General features: G+C 34.0%; 1 protein-coding gene across 4 annotated transcripts in view; it reads left to right on the top strand.

The window, feature by feature from the left end:
* Positions 1 to 14,612, top strand: part of FZD3 (frizzled class receptor 3) — an 81,192-nt gene that overhangs the window by 36,968 nt on the left and 29,612 nt on the right. For all 4 annotated transcript variants that reach the window (XM_045576495.1, XM_036424026.1, XM_036424030.2 and 1 more), the window contains one exon: positions 343 to 1,360. In XM_045576495.1, the coding sequence (XP_045432451.1) occupies positions 343 to 1,360 (1,018 nt within the window). The remainder of the gene's footprint in view (positions 1 to 342; positions 1,361 to 14,612) is intronic.

Below are 14,612 nucleotides of genomic sequence, written 5' to 3'. Positions count from 1 at the left end.
ATACATCAATTGGCTGCCTCCTGGTCAAGCCCCTACCAGGGCTAAGGAACTTGCAACTTCGGTATATGCTCTTGGCTGGGAATCGAACCCATGAAACCAGCAAGAGTACTGCTTTTAAAGCCAAGACAAAATTGTGAAACATCATTTTTGGTCAACTATGGAAAATCTAGTTCTGTAAACCAAACAATATATTACTATTTGCTTTATTTCTACTTATTGTAATGTACTCTTAAGTACATAAGGAAAAATAATAAGGTCACGGGTGCTAATTTTGGAAATTCAAATTGTTAAGTGGCAGTGATTTCCCAGTAAGTAAAATGGTTCTCATCTCATATTTTATAGGTTCCCAGATTGTGATGAGCCATACCCTCGACTTGTGGATCTGAATTTAGCTGGAGATCCTACTGAAGGAGCCCCAGTGGCAGTGCAGAGGGACTATGGTTTTTGGTGTCCTCGGGAGTTGAAAATTGATCCTGATCTTGGTTATTCTTTTTTGCACGTGCGTGATTGTTCACCTCCATGTCCAAATATGTACTTTAGGAGAGAAGAACTTTCATTTGCTCGATATTTCATAGGATTGATCTCAATCATTTGCCTCTCTGCCACGTTGTTTACTTTTTTAACTTTTTTGATTGATGTCACAAGATTTCGTTATCCTGAAAGACCTATTATTTTTTATGCAGTCTGCTACATGATGGTATCATTAATTTTTTTCATTGGGTTTTTGCTTGAGGACCGAGTAGCCTGCAATGCATCTAGCCCTGCACAGTATAAAGCTTCCACAGTGACACAAGGATCTCATAATAAAGCTTGTACCATGCTTTTTATGGTACTTTATTTTTTTACTATGGCTGGCAGCGTTTGGTGGGTAATTCTTACCATCACATGGTTCTTGGCAGCTGTGCCAAAGTGGGGTAGTGAAGCTATTGAGAAGAAAGCATTGCTGTTTCACGCCAGTGCATGGGGCATCCCTGGAACTCTAACTATCATCCTTTTAGCGATGAATAAAATTGAAGGTGACAATATCAGTGGCGTGTGTTTTGTTGGCCTCTACGATGTTGATGCATTGAGATACTTTGTTCTTGCACCCCTCTGCCTATATGTGGTAGTTGGGGTTTCACTCCTTTTAGCTGGCATTATATCCCTAAACAGAGTTCGAATTGAGATTCCATTAGAAAAGGAGAACCAAGATAAATTGGTGAAGTTTATGATCCGGATTGGTGTTTTCAGCATTCTTTATCTGGTACCACTCTTGGTTGTAATTGGATGCTATTTTTATGAGCAAGCTTACCGTGGCATCTGGGAAACAACATGGATACAAGAACGCTGCAGAGAATATCACATTCCATGTCCATATCAGGTAAGGGAAACCTTGTTCTAAATTTTGTGTAATAGTGAAAAGAAGGCATATTACTCTGAAGAGCTAATCTTAGCTGGGGCTTTAAAAAACTTCATGAACCTTCAACTTGTATATTAAAATTTTAAAGCGAAAGATAATGAACAAATATATTGTAATAAGAATGGCATACATATGTTTTTATAAACATCTTCCTTTTAAAATATGACTTTAACCACTTTAAAGTATGGGCTTTTAAGCAATTTACATCTGTTATTACAAAATAGTTGCTTGTTGATTCTTTAAAACTTCAGGTTTGAAGGGAAGAAGCACTTTACCAACTCTGGTAAAAAGGTACTGTCTTTTTATAGAAATTTTATTGATGTTCAAAATAGGAATTAATTGTTTTTTAGAATGCAGTTGTACAAACCAGTTCATTTCTTAATTGGTCTGTTTTATCTCTTGCATCCTGAATATTTTGTGACTTAGTTTAAAGAGATTAGATAATCATAATAATAGACTAATAGAATCTTAGAGATCATTTTCAGGTTCCCTCTATAAAATTCTTAAGCATCTGTCTCCTTTGTGACTTAGAAAAGGATAGTAAATTGCTCACACTCATCTGGGATTTAGGTCCTAGGAGAGAAGTGGAACAAGGAAAGTAATTCAGAGGAGTTGATGCTAAGTATTTCTCTCATCTTAAAACCTTCTGTGGAACTATGCCACTAGCTATTACCCTCTCTTCTTCCTGTTAAGACAAGTTTTTTGTTTTTTTGTTTTTTTAAGAATTATCTCCTGTTCATCATGCTCCAGGTTTCCTATTCTCAGAAGTGCACCAGCCACCTTTCTATCTATCCCAACCCTTATATTTCTCTAATACCTTTTAAATGTCTTTATTAAAGTACTTATGTATTTTACTTGTCTATTTCTCCTGCTAGATGGTGAACTCTTTAAAAGCAAGAAGTTCTTTTTCTTTCATATTTTTTGTGTTATCATATTTTAATGTATATTCTGTAGGTTAGTAGATAATACCATTGAAAACATGGGTGTATAGATTGAGAAGAAACATAAGAAATAGTAACATTCCTAGCCAGTTTGGCTCAGTGGATAGCATGTTGTCCCTTTTACTGAAGGGTCCTGGTTTGAGTCTGGTCAAGGGTATGTTCCTTGGTTTTAGGCTTGATCCTTGGTCTCAGGACACGTGCAGGAGGCAACCAGTCGATGTGTCTCTCTCACATCGATGTTTCTATCTCTCCTCCTCCCTTGCACACTTTCTAAAAGTTAATGGAAAAATATCCTTGGGTGAGGATTAACAACAACAACAACAACAACAACAACAACAAAAATGGTAACCGTTGTACTGGGAATAAGGAATGTGTGATTAGTACATAGTCAAAGCTCATAAATATTTGGTGAATAAAAGTGCCAATTCCCTTTTATTTTGTTGTGTAAATAGTCCTATACAAAATTACATTTTTATTGTATAAATATTAACTACTAGCTTTTAAAAAATAAACTCAAAATAAAGAGACCAGAAGAATGAGTCATTGAAATTGTATTATATTTCTTATAATTCTTAACAGTATTACTTATTAACAACTCTTAATATGAATTTTCAGTCCTAAAAATAATCACAGAGAAAAAGGTGATCAAATTACATCATATGCTTCCCCATATAAGTTATCTAAGATTCCAAATATGTATTATCTTAGGGTTATTAAAAAAACAAAGTTTATGAAAAAATGATCTAAAAAATACCAAACCTTGTCCTGGCTGGTATGGCTTAGTGGGTAGAGTGCTGGCCTGTAGAATGAAAGGTCCCAGGTTCGATTCTGATCAAGGGCACATGCTAAGGTTGCAGGCTCGATCCCCCGTGGGGATTGTGCAGGAGGCAGCTAATCAATGACTTTCTCTCATCATTGATGTTTCTCTCTCTTGCTCGCCCTTCTCTGAAATCAGTAAAAAAAATATATTTTTTTAAAACCCAAACCTCAAATATGTAAATTAAAGTAGTTGGGATGCTGCTATTTTTAAGACATTTCTAGAATTCTTTTAGCATCTTTAAACAGTTTAAGCTACAGAGATATATGTGTGTGTATGTGTGCACATATAAGTACATTCCTTTGTAGTTATAGGTTAAAATTATTTTTTCTAACTTATAGAAATGTTGGATTTCCAACATACTGAAAAGAATAGAGAATTATATAATAACAATAGCATAGTTATTAAGCTGTAAACTCTGGAGTAGGAATCCTGACTTCTTGGTTACTTCCATTATTTATTAGCTTTATTTAGCTTAGACCAGCTTCACTCCTCTCTGCTTCAGTTCCCCATCTATAAAATGAATAATAGAATCGAATAGTAATAGTATTAGATATAAATAGTAATAGAATATCTCTCCTAGGTTTGTTTTTAACATGCATACACTTAGAAAAGTACCTACTATATAAGTGTTCAAATGTTAGCTTTATTATTCATTTTATTCATTTTTTGTTGCTGCTCTTGCTATACATACATATATGTAAATAATAGGTTTTTTTAAACCATCCAGTACTAAGTTTTAGCAAACCATATTTGCTTTAGACTTTTCAGAGAAATCATATTACAGATTTGACTGAAACTTCCTGCGTAACTTTCCCCAATCCTATTTCTCTTATTCCCTGCCCAGACTTAACCATCATCCTGAATTTGGAGTGTCATTCCCATGAAAGTCTATACAATTACCAATGTGAATGTAGCTATGAAAAACTTTTGTTTTATACTAGACTAGAGGCCTGTTGCACGAAATTCGTGCATTGGGTGGGGGAGGTCACCTCAGCTCAACCTGCACCCTCTCCCAGTCTGGGAGCCCTCAGGGGATGTCCCAATGACTGTCTGCCTCTGTGGTCAGTGCATGTCATAGCAAGCGGTTGAGCAGCCTTAGCATATAAATAGTATATTATGCTTTGATTGGTTGAATGGATGATCGGGCACTTAGCATATTAGGCTTTTATTATATAGGATAGTATGTAAATATGCTATACATCTGTTTTTTATATGTATTTATGTTAATACATAAATACACGTGCAGGAAGCAACCAGTCAATGTGTCTCACATCGATGTTTCTATCTCTCCTCCTCCTTTGCACACTTTCTAAAAGTCAGTGGAAAGATATCCTTGGGTGAGGATTAACAACAACAACAACAACAAAAATGGTAACCGTGGTACTGGGAATAAGGAATGTGTGATTAGTACATAGTCAAAGCTCATAAATATTTGGTGAATAAAAATGCCAATTCCCTTTTATTTTGTTGTGTAAATAGTACTATTTGCAGTTCATTTTTCTTTAATCCTTTTAAGGAAGGTATATGTTAATATTTTAAATATATAAAGGTATAGAAAATAACAAACATCCATCTACTCATAATGTTGAAATTTAATATTTTATCTATCTATCTGGCTGGCTGGCTATCTATTATTAAAGACAAAGTTGATGAATCTTTTCATTCCCTTTCATATTCCCATTCCTCTTCCTTCTCCCTTCCCAGAGGTAACCCTTCTCATAAATGTGGTATTTATCACTTTTTCATATATATATTAATCCTCACTTGAAGATTTTTTTTTCCATTGAGTATTAGAGAGTGTGGGAGAGAGGGGGAGAGATAGAAATATAGATGTGAGAGATTGGTTGCCTCCTGCATGTGCCCTGAATGGGACCAAGGATAGAGCCTGCAACCAAGGTACATGTCCTTGATCAAAATCAAACCCAGGACCCTTCAGTGCTTGGGCTGATGCTCTAACCACTGAGAAAAACAGCTAGAGCTCTTCCTAATACTTTTATATTGTGGCTGAATATGTTTCTATAAAACTTGCTGTTTTGCAAGTTTTAAAAATTCATATAAATGAGGTAAATCAGTTGGTTGTTTTTTTACTCAACTTTATGTTTTTAAGAATATAAATGTTGATATGTGTTCATTTTAACTCTAATAGTCTAATGTAGAAATATACTACAATTTATTCACTCATTATTCTGAAACTATATTCTGGTCATATAGTTTCCAGTTTATTTTTTGTTATCCATTTTGCAATGAATATTTTTGTAATTCCTGTCTTCCTTGTACACGAATAAGAATTTCCATGGGATATACATCAAAGTGTGAAATTGTTGCTTTATAAGACATCTTCAACTCAAGTATTTTAATTTTACACTCAGTACAGGATGAGTTTGATAAGGTTGAGAGTATTTTTGTATGTTTACTAGGTTTCTCTTCTGTGATTTGCCTATTCATAACCTTTGTCCATAGCTCTGTTGGGTATTTGCCTTTTTTTGTTATAGTTTAAATATTCTTGACATTAATCTTCGCCATTTATTTTTATTGCAGATATCTTATCCTGCTCTGTAGCTTGTCTTTTAACTTGTGTTTTCTTTGCTTTTTGTGTTTTTTAAAAAAATCCTTTCATTTATTCATAAAAAAAACACTCTTGGGATTGAACTTGTTTTTTATTTTAAATGAATCTGGGGGCCATTTTTGTATACTGAGTTTTCATATCTTTTTGTTTATTTTTATGTTCATTAATTTCTGGGTTCCTTGTTTTTGTTGCAGTTGTGAATAAGATGTTTTCTCTGTTACATTTTAAATTGGTTATCGCTGGTATATAAGAATGCCATTGATTGACTTTTGTGTATTAATCTTATAATGAGCATCCCTGAGAACTCTTTTATTAGTTCTAATTGTGTTTAGATCCTCTAAGATATTCTTTGTAGAAATTCTATTGTTTGAAAATAAGGACAGCTTTGTCTCTTACTTGTTTTCCAGTTCTTACATTTTATTTAAATTTTTTTGCATCTATAGTAGTCCCCCATTATCCACAGGGGATATATTCCAAGATTCTAGTGGAGGTTTGAAACCACAGATAGTTCTGAACTCTGTATATACTGTGTTTTTCTCTATAAATACACACACACACACACACACACACACACACACACACGCCTAAGTGACCTTTTTGACCAGTTGCCATGATGTGCACTGACCACCAGAGGGCAGACGCTCAATGCAGGAGCTGCCACCTGGTGGTCAGTGTGCTCCCAAAGCCAACCTCCCCAAGCTGGCCCAATTAGCTTTGATCGGCCCGATCACAGGCCAGGCCAAGTATTGTTTCCCCACCCATGCACAAATTCGTGTACCAGGCCTCTAGTCTATGATAAAGTTTAACTTTGGCATCAGTAAGAGATTAATGATAATAACTACTAATAAAATAGAATATAACAATTACTCATCTTTTCATGGGAAGAAAGTACATCTCTTCTTAGGCACATCTAAATTGTCAACATCACTACTCTGGCCCTTTGGGGCCATTATTAAGTAAAATAAGATACTGAGATAGTTGATCTGATAACCGAGATGGCTACTGAGTGACTAAAGGGCAGTTATTATATATGGTGTGGAGATGCTGGACAAAAGGATGATTCATGTCCTGAGCAGGCTGGAGCAGGACAGTGCTAGATTTTATCATGCTACTCAGAACAGTGTGCCATTTAAAATTTATAAATTGTTTATTTCTGGAATTTTTTATTTAATATTTTTGGATTGTGGATTTACAGGTAATTGGAACCACAGAAAGTGAAACCACAGATAAGGGGAGACAACTGTACACTCGTAAATGAGATAGGTGATGATAATTGTTACCTTTTTGTACTGTCCCTGTCTAGTTTGGGTGTTGAGATTATAATAGCTTCATAAAGTGAGGTTTGTTTCTCTGAAACAGTTTCCATAATAACTAGGGCTCTCTGCTCTTTGAAAAGGTTAGTATACCCCGTAAAAACTCTGTGTCCTAGTATAATACTATAGGAGTAAGTGAGAGACGTTTTGGTAATCACTGGGTTTTTAAACTACCATTTCAATTTCTTTAATAATAATGTTTTATTCAGGTCTTATTTCTTCTTGAGTCGTTTTTGAGAATTTCTATTTTTCTAGAAAAATATTTCAAATAAATTGGTATAAGGTTATTCACATGTTTTAATTTTGAAAATTGTTACTATTTCCTATTTTTGTTCCTAATGTATGTTCTATTTTTTTTTCAATTATTTCTGTTCTTACCTTACTTTTTTCCTGCTGCTTTTCTTTAGAATTACAGTTGATGCTTGAATAATGTGGAGATTAGAGGTGCCATCCCCCACATAGTTGAAAACCTTCATATGACTTTTGACTCCCCCAAAACAATGCATACATACAGTTAGCAGTTGGTTAAATCTACTGTTATAAAACTCAGTTGTGAAACTCAGGGATACAGAGGGCTGGCTGTATATTTATTGTAACAAATCTGCATATAAATAGACCCACTCAGTTCAAACCTGTTTTGTTCAGTGGTCAACTATACTTTGTTTTTCTAGATTCTTGAAAATTCAACTCATGCATGGTAACTATTTCCTGTTTTTTGAAGTGTTTTTATTAGTTATTTAAAATTTAACCCCCAAAAAATTATTTCTTAAAAATATATATTTTTATTGATTTCAGTGAGGGAGAGGGAAAGATAGAAACATTAATCATGAGAGAGAATCATTGATTGGCTGCCTCCTTCATGTCCCCCACTTGGGCTCAAGCCCACAACCCAGGCATATGCCCTAACCTAGAATCAAACCCAGAACCCCTTTTGTCCTCAGGCCAAAGTGCTATCCACTGAGCCGAAGCTCTATCCACTGAGCCAAACCAGCTACAGCCAAGAAATTGTTATGAACCATGTTGGTCACTCATTCAGTTTTTCATACTTACTTGGTAGTTCCAAACAACTTTATTTATTTTATTTATTTTTTTAAAGATTATCTGTAGCTAAGTTACTTACAATTTGTGTGGGTTTTTTTAATTTAAATTCTTTATTGTTTAAAGTACTTTTTTTTAATGATATTTTTTTTTCTTCTTTTTTCAAATATATTTTATTGATTTTTACAGAGAGGAACAGAGGGAGATAGAGAGCCAGAAACATGATGAGAGAGAAACATGGACCAGCTGCCTCTTGCACACCTTCTACCGGGGATGTGCCCGCAACTAATGTACATGCCCCTGACCGGAATCGAACCTGGGACCTTTCAGTCCGCAGACTGATGCTCTACCGCTGAGCCAAACCGGTTTCGGCTAAAGACTTCTTAAGTCTCCTTTTACCTCACTGAGCTCTCCCCAGCTGCTCCCATCCCCTAGTACATGCCCTCTCCCTCCTCCCCCTTTCATTGGTTTTGCTCATATGCATGCATACAAATCCTTTGATTGATCTCTTACCCCCTTACTCCCCACATTCCTTCATAGGTTGGACGGTCTGTTTGATGCTTCTTTGACTCTGGTTCTATTTTGTAGAACCTTTTACTCATTCAAGTTGGGGAAATCTCTGGCCTTTCTTCCTTCATAAAAAAGTTTTTCCAATTCTAATGGAAGGGGGTGCTTTTTTACATTAATACCTCATAGATTGACATTACATACTTGCATTTTTATTCCCTGCGATATGTTTCTTTTCCAGAATTAGTTTTAACTTTTTATTCAGCATAAAAGTTCAGAGATTGTTTTGGCAGATTAGTGCAAGTATGATTAAAGCTTTATTCTGTGTATGAATCCCATGAACTCCCTTGTGACTCTTGCTTTTCCTTCTTAAGTAACAGATATTGAGTTAAATATGACTTGTTCAAAAAAAGATAGTGTTATAAATATGAACTGTTCTTATTTGTATAAAGTTCATTGTGAGTAAATCTGTGATTTTATCTGATACCCATAACAACCTTATAATATTGATAGTATGGCTTCATTCTTGTCACTCTAAAGGGAGGAAGTTAAAGCAGAAAGAAATATGACATATCACAGAGAAACATTAACTGAGGGGTCAGCTAAGTATAGCCCACCCAAACTAGAGCCTACTGACAAATTATAGAACCAGTCATCTAGGGTGGTTTTTTTGAACTGTGGTAAAATATCCCCCCAGAAATGGTAACAAAATTTACCATTTTAAGTGTACAGTTCTGTGGCACAAAGTTCATTTACGTTTTGTGCAACTATCAGCACCATCCATCTCTAGAAATCTTTTCATATTTCTAAACTGAAATTTTACCCATTAATCAATAACTCCCCTTTCCTACCTGCCTTCCAGCCCCTGGCAGCCATCATTACTTAATGTGTCTATGAATTTGACTACAGGCATACCTCTGAGATATTGCAGGTTCATTTCCAGACCAGACCACTGCAAGTATCACAGGAATTTTTTGGTTTTCCTGTGCATATAAAAATTATGCTTACATTATACTATAGTCTATAAAGTGTGCAGTAGCATTGTGTATAAAAATAATATACATACCTTAATGAAAAAAATTTATTTATTTATTGCAAGAAAATACTAACCTGGGCCTTCAGATAGTAATAATCTTTTTGCAGGTGAAAGGTCTTTCCTTCCATTTGTGAAAAACGCATTATCTGTAAAGTGCAATAAAGCAGTGCAATAAAATGAGGTATACCTGTACTACTCTGGGTACACATTTATGTGATATATATTTGTCCTACTTTGTTTTTTTAACAGTTTGATATTAGAATTTTAATACTAGTTTTCATTCACAATTTCACTGAGAAGAATCTTACGTAGACTTGTGTATTGAGTACCAGAGATATTAAATTCCTATTTGAAGTAATATCCCACACATAATTGGACAGATTTACTATCACTGAGCTTGCCTAAAAGAATACTTAGCAGGGTCTGAGACATTTTAAAATGTATTGAGCAATGAAATTTTCTTTAGAGTAGCCTGCTACATGACTTAGAGAATAATATTTGAATATTTTGCTTCTAGACGTTGCTTTATAGTTATTTCTTACATTACTGCAGGTTTCAAATATTTGAAAAATAAATTTGGGAAGTAGTTGATCACATGTTTCAAAATGTCAGTTGTGTTTAATGCAAATGGCATGTATTTAAGTCCATAATTTGAAGAAAAATGGGATTGTATAAAGGATTTTAAAATATTTAAAATAGAAACCTTGCTGTAAATAGAAATTTACTGATTAGATTTTAAAATACTTATACTAGCTCTGGCTTATTTGACTCAGTGGATAGAGCGTTGGCCTATGGACTGAAGGAAGGGTCTCAGATTAGATTCCGGTCAAGGTTGCAGGCTCGATCCCCAGTGGGGAGTGTACAGGAGGCAGCAGATCATTGATTCTCTCTCATCATTGATGATTCTCTCTCTCCCTCTCTCTTCCTCTCTAAAATCAATAAAAATATTTAAAAAATACTTTATACTAACTAATTCTAGCAAGAACACTTTTTAAAATGTGTTTTAAATAATACTTGAACAAGTAATATTTAATGTCAGAATTATGAAATTAGCCCTAGTTGTCTACTTTATTATTTAAAATCAGTACAGTTTATTCCTAGAGTACACTTCCATCTGATATACTATTTAACATTAGTAATTTTCTAGGTACTTCGGTGTTTTGTTATTGCAGTTTTTTCTTTAAAAATAATGTCCTCTATTTATTGCCTTTTAAGAGGCTCAAAGCATTTTCTGAGTTACAAGTCTCAAAGGTTATTTCTAGAAAGGACTTTCAATATAATATACATAGTATTGGTTAAAAAAAAAACAAAAAACATGGGCTTTATCCCTGGTCAGTGTGGCACAGTTTGTTGGAGCATCATCCCTTATACCAAAGGGTCGTGGGTTTTATTCCCCGTCAGGGCACATGACTGGGTTTTGGATTCAATCCCCTGTTGGGGTGTGTACAGAAGACAGTTGATGGATGTTTCTCTCTCTCCTTTTCTCTTCCTCCCTTTCTTCCTCCCTCCTCCTCTTTCCCTCCCTCCTCCTCCTTCTCCTCCTCCTCCTCTTTTTTTTCTTCTCTCTCTCTCTTTCTCCCTCTCTCTCTAAAATATACATACATACATACATACATACATACATGGTATTCAAAGGCAGACAGGCTAGGTTTATGTCCTGTCTCTAACATTCTGTGCCTAGTTTCCTCATGTAAAATGCAGGAAATAATACGTTACATATAATAATATGTAACCCTTGAGTGGCTATGAAGATTAAAGGAGATAATAAATTTAAACCTCTTTCTAGAATGCCTTGCAAAAAGGAAAATTTCAGTATTTTTTTTGCCATAACTACATATTTCTTGAAGCTTGAGGAAGGAATATATTAACCCTATATTCTGAACTAGAATCATCATTTTTTTCATTTAAATATTTTCTTTTAAAAAATATATATTTTATTGATTTTTTACAGAGAGGAAGAGAGAGAGATAGAGAGCTAGAAACATCAATGAGAGAAAAACATCGACCAGCTGCCTCCCACACACCCTCCACCGGGGATGTGCCCGCAACCAATGTACATGCCCCTGACCGGAATCGAAACTGGGAACTTTCAGTCCGCAGACCGACGCTCTACCACTGAGCCAAACCGGTTTCGGCTAAATATTTATTTTCAAAAGTGCACATATTCTTTCCTAAAGTGCCCCTTCATTTTTTCACCTCTTTCGTACATCTAATGCAATGCTATATATCCCAAGAAATTTTAATACTAGAACCTATGTTTCAGTAGTAGAAATGTGTTACTGTAATGCAAGCAACTTAGCTAAGACTCTGAAGTTCACATTAGAACCATTTGTAGAATTCTAAAAAATATGTATTTTTATAAAACAAACAAAAAACATTACTTGTATTATTTCAGCCACACAAGGCAACCCATCTGTTGTTTATCGAGTCTTGATTCAGAAAAATACAAAACTAGCAGAAAAATGTCAAATCTAACCATAATATTAGCTTCAACTTCTGGTAATGATGTTTCTCTACCAGGCAATTTCAAAAGGAATCATCATTGTTTATGTAAGGACCCTGAGGGAAATAGGTGTATTTTACACTGCCAACATTAGGGACAGTGAATATTTCTGTATAAATATATAGCGCTACTAATACTTAAATGTTAAATATCCTGCCTGTGATTTCCTACTACCAAATTAATTTTTCCTCAAAATTGTTTAGTGTATATAATAGGGAAAAAGAGTAATCCATGAAAAAATATTCTAAATCTCATTTTATAGGAAAATATTATATTATAAAAGAATATTAAAGAAATTTATAGAAAACTATTAATACCATTATGTACAGGTTGTAAAATGCTGTCAAATGGCACTGTTGGATAAATATATTAAAACATATAAGTTACTATTATTCTGGCCTCTGTTTAACAGAAAAGCCCAAGTTATAAGTTCAATTTTAAATCTTAGTTGCAAATGTATCTGGTGTACAAATGGTTTACACATTTTAGAAAAAAAATGTTTAATGAACTTGCCATGATCTGCAGCAGGGCACAGAAAACTTTGTCAAATAGTAAATATTTTAGGCTTTGCCTGCATATGGTTTTTGCAGTAGCTACTCAACTCTATCAAGATAATACAAAAGTAATCATAGACAATATGTAAACAAATGGAATTGTTCCAGTAAAATTTGATTTTACAAAAACAGTTGCATCAGATTTGGTCCACATGCTTTAGCTTGTCAATCCTGATCTATAGCAGGCATTGTTCTATATAATCTTTGAAAATTTAGTAGTTGGTGGCCTGTCTGTGCCATTTTTTTCTGTCCCATATGAATTGTCAGTTTCATTCTTATTACTATTCTTGAGAATTATTGTTTTACACTATTTGCATAATGGCATTAAAAATATTCAGTACAGTCTGGTATTATTATATTGCTACAATAAAAAATAAAAATAAATTCTAGTATATCACTATAATAAAAACTTGCCAATAAATTTCCCCCCCAATCATTTTGTAGTCATTACTGCACCAGTTAAAGGAAATAATTTCAGTAGTTTATGGGAATAGTAAAACAGAAGCAAAATAATGTAATAATCATAGAGGCTTCTAGTTAAGTATTTCCTATGCACCATGTTCTGTACTCAGCAAATTTATATACATCATCTCACTTAATTTTCACTAACGCCCAGTAAGTTAAATTGTACTCAATTTTCCAAATGTATAAATGGAGTTTTTTAATTATACAACTTATTCAAATTCAAACAGTAAGTTAGAGCTGGGATATGAATTATCTTTCTGATTCCAAAGCTTACATTCTTACCACCACTTTACACCTCTTACCCAAAAAACATAGGAGGAGTATTTGGGAGATGCAACCTAGTCCTGGCTGTACCCCTAGCTTTGTCTTTAGACTAGTCACTCTAAAGTTTCTTTATCTCTAAAATTAGGGGGTTGGACTGAATAATCTCTAAGGTTCTTCTCAGTTTTAATATCAAATGAATCTAGAAACTTTTCTCTCATAAACCACAGATTTTTTTTTCTTTATTAATAAAATTAATCTATAATGCAACAACCATTTATTATATATCTACCATTTTGGCATATTGACAATTGCCAAATTGAGAAAGCAGGAGTGAATAAGATACAGCTCCTATCCTACAGGACTTTATAGTCTAGTAGAAGAAAACAGATATGAAAGTCATTTAATTCTGTGAGTGACTAAAGCACAATTATTTTATGGGGTTTTACCTCTGTTTCTTTAAAAAATATGGAGAAACCTAGTAAAAACATCTTAAAGAATATGATATTGGTTATACTACAGCTAAAAATACAGTTATTTAGTAAGTATACAAAGATTAATTTTGAAGAGTACATTTATTTTTCCAGCACTTCTAAATAATATTCTTTTTTAAAATTTGTTTTTATTGATTTGAGAGCAAGAGGAAGGGATAGAGAGGTAGAAACATGGATCAGCTGCCTCCTGCTTGCCCCACACTGGGGATCAAGCCTGCAGCCTGGGCATGTGCCCTGACTGGAAATTAAACTGGGGACCTTTTGGTTCCTGGGTTGTCACTCAACCACTGAGCCACACTGCATAGGCCCAAAGAATATTCTTCATTGCCAAATTAAAGTATGTCTTTTTATAAATTGGGTAGAAAAAAAATTTGCTGAAGTCCTAAGGTTTAAAAGTGACCAAACTAAAAAATAATAACAATAAAATAAATAAATAATAAAAGTGACCAGATAATTACTTTAACAATTTCTTAAATGTTGTGTCATCTTTATTCTCAAAATATAGCACATTAATCCCTAAGGGTAACTATGGAAAAATAAAAATAAGTGAGGTCTTAAATTTGCCACAAATATAGCATATATAGCTAGCATTGCATGCAAATATATGTTCCTATGTGAACATTATAGTGTATTTTGCATATCTGATGGAAAGAGAATGGTAACTAAAATTGTGAAGTCCAAATCATTGACTAGCTGCATACAGTACTATTTATTT

Source organism: Pipistrellus kuhlii, unplaced genomic scaffold (assembly GCF_014108245.1).
Source record: "Pipistrellus kuhlii isolate mPipKuh1 unplaced genomic scaffold, mPipKuh1.p scaffold_m20_p_8, whole genome shotgun sequence".
NCBI lineage: Eukaryota > Metazoa > Chordata > Mammalia > Chiroptera > Vespertilionidae > Pipistrellus > Pipistrellus kuhlii.
The sequence above is the reverse complement of the archived record's forward strand: the minus strand, read 5'-3'. Positions and strand labels throughout refer to the sequence as shown.